Consider the following 12,744-nt stretch of genomic DNA (forward strand, 5'->3'; position numbering starts at 1 on the left):
TCGAATGGTTGTCCTTGTCCTTGAACAGTCTGGTGATTGTTGTTCTTTGTATTATTGCCATACTTTGTCTGTCTTGTAGGTAGGCCTCTATATGGTGATTATTAGTTAACTTCCTGTTATGAGCAGCCAAACTTGATCTGAGGTGTTTTGGAGGAACAGAGGGAATTATGGGGAGGAGTCTTGGATCGAAAGCTTTTGAAATGCACCGAGGTCGGCTTTGGTTGGTTCCAATAACCTGTTATGCCCCAAAGGTTGAACTGGACAAAAACAAGATAATATGAATGTAGCGTTATAGTAAGCACATTAATGTTTGTTTATATTTATCTATATTTTGATATGTTCATATTAGTACTTTTGTTTGCAACATTTTTTTTTTTCATTTTGTAATGTATTTTGAACCTTTAGTGGGGAATGCAGAGTAACTGAAACTTTTATTTAAATATTCTGTATCTGTCTAGGGTACGCCAACCATGCGACGCTCACTTGTTCCGCATCTTAGAGGAGGAAAATTCAATGTACTTCTGACCACTTATGAATACATCATTAAGGATAAGCATATTCTTGCTAAGGTGAACTTTTATTATCTTTATTATCAAATGTTAATTCATATGCATGTTAATTGGTTAGGAAACTTGAGCTGACATCTTGTATGTAAGTAAAAAACAAATGTATTTGGCTGTTGTAGGATTTCAGAGTCAGTTTTTAGAACACACTCTATGTGAGTTATGTTCTAAGGAAAAGGGAATGGTTTGTTATTTTGTTGTTCCTTGCAAAATCTTTGTATGGCCACTAGATGGTGCTAAATGGATTAGTTTTTGCAGAAGTATTTCTTTCATCAAAGGAAAGTTTCATTTCATTTTTTACTTATTTAGTATTTTTTAATTCATTCATGCATTTTACCAAAATTGAACACAGTTTTAAAAGTGAATGGTTATTTATAATAAGATTATGTGATTTAGTAATGTATTGGCACACATCTTTAAATTTTTATCATGTAAAACATAAAATGTTAACATCAGGCTAAAAGCACAAAAGCACTTTTTTCACTTTTTCTCAATTACAAGTTGATTGCTTAGCAAAGGTGATTTGTTAATTGAAATAATGTGCTCTATAAAAGGTGTTAGCTTTGGAAGCAGCCCACATCTGATGAAGTCGGAGAAACAAAAATGTACTGTGTATTTGGAGGCGTTTATGTGAACTGTTTGTGGCTTGTGGATTAAACTTCTGTTTCCTGTGGCAGCTTCAGTTCTATGCTTTATTGTTTTACCTTCTGCGTCATCATACTGTCTAATTTCAGAGTCAGTATTGAAGAAGAGTGATGAAGTTTCATTTGTTAACAGAAATTAGGAAAACACCACTGTGCTTCGTAACAAGTCATTGTCATACTTTACTCTTTCTTTACATTGAGTGAGATATTAATCAAACTTGAAATGTAAACATTTCAGATGGATGTTGCTTTAGCCACAGTAAACCCACATACATATACCTGAAAGCAGCATCTTATTCAGAATGACCTTTTGATAACAGAGCACAGCAGTGTTGGATTTCTTTACCTCTTGTGCACTTGAGCATGATTCAGTGATAGACAGTCATACTGCAGGAGCCATGGTTCACTTATAACAGTAGTATTTTCTTTCTTGTTTTTTTTTTCCTGTTGGTTTCATGTACACTTTCTGCTTGTATGAGTTTTTATGCAACTTTTGAAAGAAAGATGTGCCAAGGGATAAAGTTTCTCTCCGTATATCAATAAAATGTCCCAAAACCAAGAGGTAAAAAAACATGGCTAGATGCAAATAATTTATTGATCACAAAAATAAAAAGTAATGATTTTATTAAAGGGTAGGTTTTTCCTGGGCGAGAGAACCCATGAGAGTGCAGAACGAAGCTCCAGTTTCAACCAGTAGTGGGTCTACTTCCTCATCCCGTGATAGTGCTGACAATGCTACATCAGTTCAGCCGACACTTTAAACACATCCTGTATTTCTTTGGATGTTAGAAGGAAAACTACTAATGTTTCGATTACCAGTAATGAACAGATTTTCACCATACTTCCATTGCCAATCAGGAACCATCCGCAGACACAGAGATCCAACAGCAGGAGCAGGAAGAGACAGAAAACGTCTATCGACAGGATGTAAATGAGACCAGAACAGAAGAAACTGTGGAATCAAGCGATGTCCAGCTAGTCTGGAATATTTCTAGCCACATTTTAAGTGAAGTGGAGAAATCCCTTCTACAGAAGGGTCTCTCTTTCATCCCCTTTCAATGGAACAATGTTTCAGACCTTATTACTGACGTCAAATTATTTGTCAGGAATGTTATGTTGAAGTTGACATTCATACCTGTGCTACATTCTTTACTTGCAGCCTTTGAGTAGGTCCTATAAAAAGGACTTGCTAAGCCTAATGGATAATGTGAAACAAGGTAAGAAATTTTATAACTTGACTAAAGATGAACAAATAGCCCTCTCTAACCTACAGAATAATGACAGTATTGTTATTAGACCTGCTGATAAGGGGAGAGCGGTAGTTGTTATGTACTAGAAGAAATATGAAGATGAAGTGTTAGACATGTTGAGTGACAGTGACACATATGTCACTATTACAAGTGATCAGTTTAGGCTTATTAAGAATGTTCATACAGATTTTAATGATAGTCTGATGTGTAGACTAATAGATTCAGCCTTGTATAAGTATTTTTTAGTTGAAACATCTGTTGTTCCTTCCTTTAGAGGCCTACCTAATGTAATTAAGGATCTGATAGACCCACCCTTGACACCTATAGTTTTCAGTAGAGGGTGGCCCACAGAACCCGCTCCTATATTTGTTGAGAAACAACTGAGGCCCTTATTAGAAACCACTACTATGATCCTGTGAGATACTGAACATTTCTTAACATCCTTATCCGAATATGTGTTTTTCTGAAAATTGTGTTTGTAATTTTATGCATTTTTATGAAAATTATGTCTCTAATTTTATTTTTGTCACCCTTGATGTGACCTCCCTGTTTACCAAGATTCTTAATGACAGTGGCATAGAATATGTCAGACAATTTTTGTCCACGATTAATGGTTTGACATGTGACAAGATTTCTTTATGTTGTATGCTGATTGAGTTAATTTTAAACAATAATGTAGTTCTATTTAATAACAAGTATTATCTACAGAAGAAAGGCATAGTGATGGGCACGGCATGTACTAATTCATATGCAAACATCATTATGGCCCAGTGGGAAACTACGTATATTTTAACAAATCAAGAATACTCAAGTTATATTTCATACTACAAGAGATTTGTTGCTAATATTTTTTCATGGAATGGTACTGAACTTGCGTTAAACAGTTTTATCACATATATTTATTCTACCACAATTTTTTTTTACATTTTACAGGGAAATGGTCCAGAGAGTATATAGATTTTTTTTAGATGTATTTATCACGAATGAGGGTTGTACCATTTCTACTCAGATGCATAGGAAAACATGTAGGAAGAACAGTTTATTGCACAGAAGGAGTATGCATCCACCATATGTACAGAAATATACTGAAAGGACAAGGACTCAGGGCATCTAGACTTACAAGTACAGTCAGAGGCTGTGAATTAGCCCTCAAAGCACTAGAGAGGGACTTTTTGAACAGAGGTTGCAAAAAAGATGAATGTTGTTCATTCTTAGATGGCATGTATATTGATACAGGAGGTAGGGGAAACCATTTTTCAGAGGTAGGAGATTGGAAGTATACATTTCACAAAATAGTTTACTCATAAGTGCAGAGTTGTTACACCCTTTGAATAATACAGCTATTCGTGAAGTAATTCATAAAAATTGGAAGATATGTATAGCAGATGAACAAGTAAAAAAGTAGTAGGAACAACACCATGTTTTGCTTACAAGAACAATAAGTCCCTTAAGTGACTATTATGCTGTGAGAAAGATAGATCATCAAGGGTTGAATCCCAAAGGAAAGGTATGTTCAGTTGTAGATAATGTCATTTCTGTTCCTACATGGCCAGTCATAATAAATTTGTTCACCCTACGACTGAGAATGTGTATGAATTTTCACACTATGCTGATTGCATGGCTAGAGACTCAGTTTATCTTGCTTTTTGTAGATGCTGCCCAGCTTTTTATGTGGGCAGAACTAATCGCACTTTACAGGATCAAGTAAGGGAACATCTCTATGCCATTAATAGGGAATATGAAAGTAATGCTCTAACCAGACATACTTGTAGTAAGTGTCTAGAACGTAAGTTTTCTGTTTTAGCACTTAAACTTGTTTCCAGGAGTCATCGATTAGGTAATATCAAGAACATTACAGAGAGGTCTGAGACTACATGGATAATTGGGATTGCAAGCAGATAAATCATTTGGTTTGAATGACAAAGTATCACTCAAGCCTTTCTTAGTTGACAGACCTCTTAAACATTGAGTTTTATTATTAATATTATTCATTTTGTTATAATATATATATTCAGTTTTCATTTGGTCATTATTATTATTTTGTTGCAATTGATCCTGTACTCTCATTCATAAGATTTTTACGTTTCTATGAATGAATGTTTCATGCTTATGTAGTATCATACTGCCATCAACTGGTCTTACCATTATATTGTTTTTTTACACATTTTTCAGGACGTGTTTTTAAGAATGAATATATGTATGTTGTACTATGTACTTATTTATTTGCTGTTTTTAAAAATAATGTGTTATTTTCTAGTTATTTCAGGACATTTTTATATGCTAACAGTATTGATGTACAGCAATTTTGATTTTTTTATTTTTATGATGTGTTACATTGTTATTTAGCGAGTGCTCAAATGGGTATGTAATTAGATGTGAGAGCTGATTGGTTGAGCTCCTTTGAACATTTTGTTACATTTCACAATTTTCATTATATTAATTAGGAATCTTTTTTAAGTTTTATTGAAGTCAGATGAAGCGTCTTAGGATGTGAAAGCGCTTACTTTTTGCTTTTGTGATCAGTAAATTATTTGCATCTAGCTGTGTTTGTTACCTCTTGGTTTGGGGACATTTTATGCAGCTTTCCCAATTATCAAGTAGTATTTAATAAACTACTCTCAACAGGTAGCAGTTGACTGTTACCTTCTCCATAATTATTAATGTAGTGCTCCTTTCCTTAGTGGTATCTCTTTAGCATTGGCAAAGGGAAAGCCACGCCTTCATTGCTTCTCATTTCCTGACATGAGGTGCATGCTTAATTGGACAAAACGTGGCAGTCACCTTTAATCGTTTAATTTTGTATTGCTTTTTTATGCCCAATTTTTCCTGCTGAGTTTGGACTCCCATGCACTTATGCGAACACTTAACTCATTCATTATCATCCCTCTAAAGCACAGAACTGCACATTTCCTTTGTGGGTCGCGTTCTTCCTGTACAAAAAAAGTGGCTTCTTATTACTTGCAGGTAGACTGGAATCATTTCAAACACTGTTAACACTATGTAGTCTTGTTGGTTTATTTCAGATATGCAAACCAAAGGGTAAAAACGTCATATGGACAAACCATTCATTAAAAACTGCAAGCAAAAACTCAGCCAAGTTTCACAGTGTGATACCATAAAACTCTTGTAATGGAGGTCAGTGGGATATATGCAGATGACCCCTTAATGACATAGAGTGTTTCATCTATACGGCTTCTGAATGTTCAAGACTTTTTCTTTTTTTTAACTTTTTAAGCCTTTATGGTTACATTTAGGCCAATAAAGCCCAACTCCACTAGCTGCGGACATCTATGTTTTGGACTTTTTATTGACCTCATCAGCACAGCATAAGTGGATAGTTTGGCTATACTTCAGAAACACAGAGTCTTTAACCCAGCTGAAGTCCAGAAACATTAAGGTGTCTGCATATGGCAGCTCTTAGTTCCCTGTTTTCATTTGAAGTGTTTGTTCATAACAGCTGTTTGCAGACAACTCATCTATCTAGGAAGAATATACAAAGAGTGTTAGTGAATGTTTCAGGCATTTGTTAAACCTGTGGTATATTGAGACAGACAAATCAGTACCCTTGTAGTTAGCACGCACGGCACTATAGACAATGTTGTTCTGCATTCCACTGGATTCCATTTTGTTGTCTTGAGGGACAGTTCTACAGTCATAATACAGTAAACTCTCAGTTAACCGGAACTCAAGCAACCGACAAAAAAAAAAAAAAAAAAAAAAAATGAAGATATACAGTACATTATGAACAATTCAATTTTCATGTGTTGCACCTTTGTTTTCCCCATGCAGAAACATACCTTACACTTTTAGAGTTTCAGAGTTTTAAAAAGGAAGATAGAAATAAATTCCTTCTCTCGCCAACCTGAGAACAAGTCAAACCAAACAAATCAAGTCGCTAAGACGGCAAAACTTGTTCCACACTCAGCTGGCATCAGATTGCACATTCTCTGTCTGATCTTTCACACACACAGTCTCTTCAACTTTCATATATGCAGTCACTCACTCTTTTTCTCTCCGATCTCACATACACTCTCTTCAGCTTTCATACATTTCTCTGATCTCTCACACACAGTTGCTTCTGGTTTCATACATTTCTCTGATCTCTCACACACAGTTGCTTCTGCTTTCATACATGCATTCACTCACTCTTTCTCTCTCTCATCTCTCGCACACACTCTCTTCAGCTTTCATGCATCTCTCCACTCTCTCAGATGCAGTTGTTTCTGCTTTCATATGTGCATTCAGTCACTCTTTCTCTCTCTCATCTCTCGCACACACTCTCTTCAGCTTTCATACATTTCTCCGATCTCTCACACACAGTTGCTTCTGCTTTCATACATGCATTCACTCTTTCTCTCTCTCATCTCTCGCACACACTCTTTTCAGCTTTCATGCATCTCTCCACTCTCTCACATGCAGTTGTTTCTGCTTTCATGTGTGCATTCAGTCACTCTTTCTCTCTCTCATCTCTCGCACACACTCTCTTCAGCTTTCATACATCTCTCCGATCTCTCACACACAGTCGCTTCTGCTTTCATGCGTGCATTCACTCACTCTCTTTCTCTCTCTCTCTCAGTTCAATTAATTAAATTCCAACCCACTCAGTGTGCCATTGAAAATCGTTACACAGGCCACTCTCAAGCAACCAGAAACTACAGGTCTGAAGTAGTTACTTCATTTGATCTGCAACCTGTGGGTGTCGGATCCGACATCGGATCCGATCCGGCAGCTTTCCAAGCTCCAAGATTCGAGCTCCTAGCTCCTCCCCCTACCCATAATCCCCTACTACCAACCACATTACCTCAGATCGTTTTTTGCCGCGGCTGAAGAAGCTTCCTTGTGAAGAGCACCTGGCTGGGTGAGATCATTGCTGGTTTTTGAACCAAATTTTCATTCAAAGTTGTTGTGTGTGTGTTAGTTCCCTTTCACTGCTTCTTGCGCTAGTTTTGGTCCCTTTTCTGTTAAATTTATTACTAGTTTATCTTCACTCCCCTCCCCCTCCTAGTGTTTGGGTGTGTGTGTGAATGATGTCAGAAGGGCCTAAGGCCATTTTTTCTAAATGTACTGAGTGTGGCCACAAGCTTTCTCCAGCTGATGGCCACACTCAGTGCGTTTTGTGCCTGGGGGCAGCCCATTTGTCAGAGGCCTGCCAAATCTGCGCGGCCTTTAACCCCCGGGCACTTTGGGATAGGAAGAACAAGCTGATCCTGGCGGGAAAGCTCCCCCAGGAGTTGGCTTCTTCTTCCTCTCCCGTTCGGGCTCCAGCTGCTTCGGCAGCTTCGGCACCGTCTATCCCCTTAGCTCTACCTGGGACTCAACCTCCCTCATCGGGTTTGAGCTCTGGAGAAACTAGTGCCTCTTCCCTTAGAGAGAAGAGGCACAAGGATAAGGATGGACACAAGTCCCACAAAAGGCGGGCCGAATCTCATCCTTCGGCTCCGCCAGCAAAACTACTTAAATCTCCCTCGATTGTCTCCGGATCCCCCTCCTCTCGGCGCAGTTCGCCCTGTTTTTCGCCGGAGGAGGAGGATAGGTCTCCCTCGAGATTTTCGAGGCGGCCCTCCCGGCCCGCCTCTACTACTTCATCTAGGTCGACCCGAAGCATCTCCGAAGCAGATATGGATTAGATGATGCGTCGGTTCTTACAGACCCAAATGCAGATGGGGATGCTCTTGCCTCCCCCCCCTTCTGGGGGGGGAGTGCAGCCCCCATATTTGCCCCGATCACTCCTTCTCCGACTCGTTTTCGGGTCTCGGAGTCATCGGATCCAGGCCCTTTCGGACCCGGGGAATTGTCAGCGCCGATAGCGGTGGTCTCTTCGACGCCGACTATACCTTCGAGCTTGTCGAACCCGAGCTCTCGGGGCCGAGGGCTGAGCGTCGGATCCGAGGGAGTTGCTGTGTCTTCGGCGCTGTTGGCATCGGAGCACACCTCTGCCTCGGCGCCGACTGCATCGGCTCCGACCCCGATCCCTTCCTCGGATCTGAAGAGATTGCTCTCAGAGGCTGGCGAGAGTGGCTCTCCTTCGGCTTTCGAGGTAGTGGAGAGGGTACTGTCGATGTCCTCCAGATCCCTGACCCGGGCTTCGGATCCACCCGTACCCCCACTGTATGAGGGTCTGTCTTCCATCATCTGTCCATCTGGACAGCCTGCCCAAGCCCTCCAGCTAGTTCCCGTGGAGGAACAACAACCTGTGGATGAGCCCTCTTCGGACAGTCCCACCGAGGAGGTCCCTCGGAAACATCGGTGCAAAAGGAGGCACCTGGACTCCCCCGAGTCCATTACCACAGACACGGACTTAGATGATACGGAGGGTTCCCCAAGGTCACCCCCTGAAGATGTCTCCTTTGGAGACATCATGGAAATGTTGCGTATCAGAGGGGGGTGGTCAGCCCAAAAGCCCTCCCTTGATGAGTCCGTGTTCCTGGAGGCCTTTGAGGCAGGCCCATCTACCTCCTGGGTGTCCCCTCCGGCCGACCCCCTGGTGGACTAAATTACCACCAGGGCTTGGAAGGAGCCCGACACCGTGGAGCCAGTCCCTAGGCGCCCCGATAAAGTCCTCAGCCCACCCACAGATAGGCCGTCTTGGGCCAAAGGAACCCCTGTTGATGCTATGTTGGTGGCGGCGGCCACCAAGAAAGAACTTGCGCAGGAGAGTTCTTCGGTTCACCCGCCGGATAAGGAATCTCAAGTGATTGACCGGATTGGGAAGTGGATGTTTGCTTCAGCGACCTTTTCCATAAGGGCGCTGAACTATGTGGCACATACCATTAGGCTACAGCGAGACTTGATTAAAGAATACGCTGCAGCCCCCCGGAGTCCATGTCGGTCCCAGACAAAAAGGTTTTTGAGACTCGAATGGCCACTCTAAAATCCATCTCCAATACATCTATGCGGCTTCTCTCCCATGCAACGGAGGGAGCCGCTAGAGCTAGTGGAGTCGAGGTCGTCTTGCGACGTCTCTCCTGGCTCCATCTGTGCGACTTCACGAACCCCTTCAAGGCGTCCTTCGCAAACGCCCCTTTTGACGGTTCTGCCTTGTTTGGGAAAACTGTTCGCGACACGCTGGTCCAAAGCGAAAAGGACGGGAAGACGCTGTCTGCCATTGGAGTCCGCTTCTCTAATCCCCAAAGATCCTTCTCCAGGAATCAGAGGGGACAAAAGAAGCTGTGGTTCCGTAAGTCTCAGCAATCCCATCCTGCTGCGGACCACTCGTCCTCTAGAGGCAGAGGAGGACAAGGTGGACGCCGGCCCAGAGGCAGGGGGGGGCGCGTAATTTCGGGTCTAGAGAACCTTTCTCGGACAGACCCGTGCAACAGCCCTGAGGGCTTGCCCGACTGCGGGAGAACGACTGGATGTGCTCGCTAGACCTCAAGGATGCATATTACCACATATTAATGGACAGACGATCCAGGAGGTTCCTCCGCTTCCGGCTCGGAGCCAGTCATTATCAATTCAGGGTTCTTCCATTCGGCCTCACCTCAGCCCCCAGAGTGTTCACCAAGGTCATGGCAGTGGTTGCAGCCCACCTGAGACTCCAGGGCATTCAGGTCTTCCCTTACCTAGACGACTGGCTCCTCACCGCTACCAACAGGCATCAGCTCTGTGCGGCGAGAGATTATGCTCTGTCTCTGGCCCACAACCTAGGCATCTCAGTGAACGAGCAGAAATCCTGCCTGTGCCCCACTCAAGCCTTAGAATTCATAGGGGCCAGGTTAGATACACAAATCTCCAAAGTTGTTCTAACGTCAGTCAGGCTGAACAGCTTCTCGTTTCAGGTGTTAGCCCTTCTTCGGAGCCCTGCTCCTCCAGCGGAGTTAGTCCTGAGGGCACTGGGGTCTATGTCAACAGCGATCGGTCTCTCTCTTCATGCCCGTCTACGAATGCGCATATTGCAATGGACCCTTCAAGTCCAATGGTCTCTGTCGATCCACCCATTATGCATGCCAATACCCTTGAGCAGGGTGTGCAGAGACTCCCTTCTGTGGTGGTTACAGGCACAGGAACTCAGAGAAGGGAGACCCTTTGTGATCCCCCCGGCCAAAGCCACGTTGACCACGGACGCTTCTTGCCTCGGGTGGGGGGGGGCAGGCAGATCTGTCCAAGGCACGTGGACTTCCCTAGAGACCGCATTACATACCAACGTCCTAGAGATGAGGGTGGTGCTTTTGGCGTTGCAAGCTCTCCACAACCTTCTTCCCATAGGGACTATTGCAATCCAGACGGACAACATGTCAGTAGTCTGGTATATAAACAAACAAGGAGGGACCAGATCTTATCCCCTGTGTCGAGAAGCCATGAGAGTGTGGGAATGGGCGATTTCCACCAACCGCTTTCTGATAGCAACGCACATTCTGGGACGGTCCAACATATTAGCAGACAAGCTAAGTCGAGTGTTCCTCACTCCATACGAGTGGTCTCTGAATCCATCTGTTGCGAAGCAGATCTTCCACAAATGGGGTCAGCCTCGCTGCGACCTTTTCGCTTCTCCTTTAAACACAAAATGCAGCGAGTACTTCGCGATAGTTCCCCCCAGAGGGAGACCCCCAGAGACGCTCTAGTCCATGCTTGGCCTCCCGGACTCCTTTATGCTTATCCCCCCCTCCCACTTATGATGAAATTCATCCAGAAAGCCTGTCGGTTGGGGAGCAGAGTTATCCTCATAGCCCCATTCTGGCCTCGACAGATCTGGTTCCCCTTTCTGCGGTCTCACAGTGTGGCTTCCCCATGGATTCTGGATCCCAGTCCAGACCTAATCTCGCACCCAGCGGGATGCCATACCCCAAACCTGGTCAATCTCAAACTTGCTGCTTGGTTGATCCCGTTCCATTAATGGCTAGGACTCGGTATCTCATCCCCTGTTAAGGCCATTCTGGTGGCGGCTCATAAACCATCTACCAGGAAACTTTACAACAGTAAATGGAAACGTTTTTCCATCTGGGCCAAGGATAAAGAATTGGACCCATTTACTGTCCCTATTCCGACTATTCTGGACTTCCTTTCCCTGCTTTTTAGACAGGGAGCAAGTGCCTCCACAGTCAAAGTGCAGTTGGCGGCCATCTCCCATTTTCACGTGGGCGACGGCATAGGCTCCTTAGCATCTACAAAGTTGTGCAAAACCTTCTTAAGAGGCGTTTTTCTTTTGAAACCACCGGTCAAGACTGTGGTTCCCCCGTGGGATCTCACTCTGGTCTTACAAGCCTTAACGAGACCACCTTTCGAGCCTGCGGCCTCGGTTCCGTTGAAGTTCTTGTCTTGGAAAACGGCTTTCTTAGTGGCTATTACTTCAGCCAAGAGAGTTTCAGAATTACAAGCTCTGTGTATCAAACCTCCGTACCTTATTTTTCACAAAGATAGAGTGTCCCTCAGGACTAACCCGTCTTTCTTGCCTAAGGTGGCTACAGAATCAAACATTAATCAATCAATAAATCTCCCTGTATTTTTCCCAAATTTTCACAACAAAGGCGAATACACGTTGCACAAATTGGATGTACACAGACAACTGCATTTTTACTTGCACAGGACTAGAGAGTTTCGCAAGTCGGACCAGTTGTTTGTTTCTTATGCAAAATCAGCCATGGGCAAGGCAATTGCTAAAGTGACTGTAGCAAATTGGATCTGTCAGTGCATTATGCTGGGATACACTTCATCTGGGAAGCCAGCTCCGGTTGGCGTCCGTGCTCATTCCACAAGATCTGTAGCTACCTCAACAGCCTTTTGGTCTAGGGTTCCAGTAGACGATATTTGTTCAGCAGCTACCTGGTCCTCATCTCATACGTTCATTTCTCATTACAAACTGGATATGATTTCCAGGAGTAGGGCTTCTTTTGGCTCTGCGGTGCTTCAGAATATCCTTCCGTAAGGACCACCCAGGTTCTTGTAGGTTAGCTGGGGACTCTGTCCCACAGGTTGCAGATCAAATGAAGTAACTACTTCAGATAAAGAAGTTATGTACTCACCATAACGTTCCATCTGAGTAGATACTTCATTTGTCTGCAACCGACCCCCCCCCCCCCGCCATCCCCCGAACCTCTGGAATTTTTCTGATCATTCTGAGTTGGTTTCTGTCTCGAGTTGGTGAGGCAAAAAAAAACGATCTGAGGTAATGTGGTTGGTAGTAGGGGATTATGGGTAGGGGGAGGAGCTAGGAGCTCGAATCTTGGAGCTTGGAAAGCTGCCAGATCGGATCCGAGGTTGGATCCGACACCCACAGGTTGCAGACAAATGAAGTATCTACTCAGATGGAACGTTATGGTGAGTACATAACTTCTTTTTATCCAGCATCTA

General features: G+C 43.3%; 1 protein-coding gene across 2 annotated transcripts in view; it reads left to right on the forward strand.

The window, feature by feature from the left end:
• The window catches only part of LOC122793098 (probable global transcription activator SNF2L2), a 2,696,898-nt gene that overhangs the window by 1,521,246 nt on the left and 1,162,908 nt on the right, over positions 1–12,744 (forward strand). For both annotated transcript variants that reach the window (XM_044060828.1, XM_044060829.1), the window contains exon 18: positions 459–569. In XM_044060828.1, the coding sequence (XP_043916763.1) occupies positions 459–569 (111 nt within the window). The remainder of the gene's footprint in view (positions 1–458; positions 570–12,744) is intronic.

Source organism: Protopterus annectens, chromosome 2.part0 (assembly GCF_019279795.1).
Source record: "Protopterus annectens isolate FY-2018-M chromosome 2.part0, PAN1.0, whole genome shotgun sequence".
Lineage (NCBI taxonomy): Eukaryota > Metazoa > Chordata > Ceratodontiformes > Protopteridae > Protopterus > Protopterus annectens.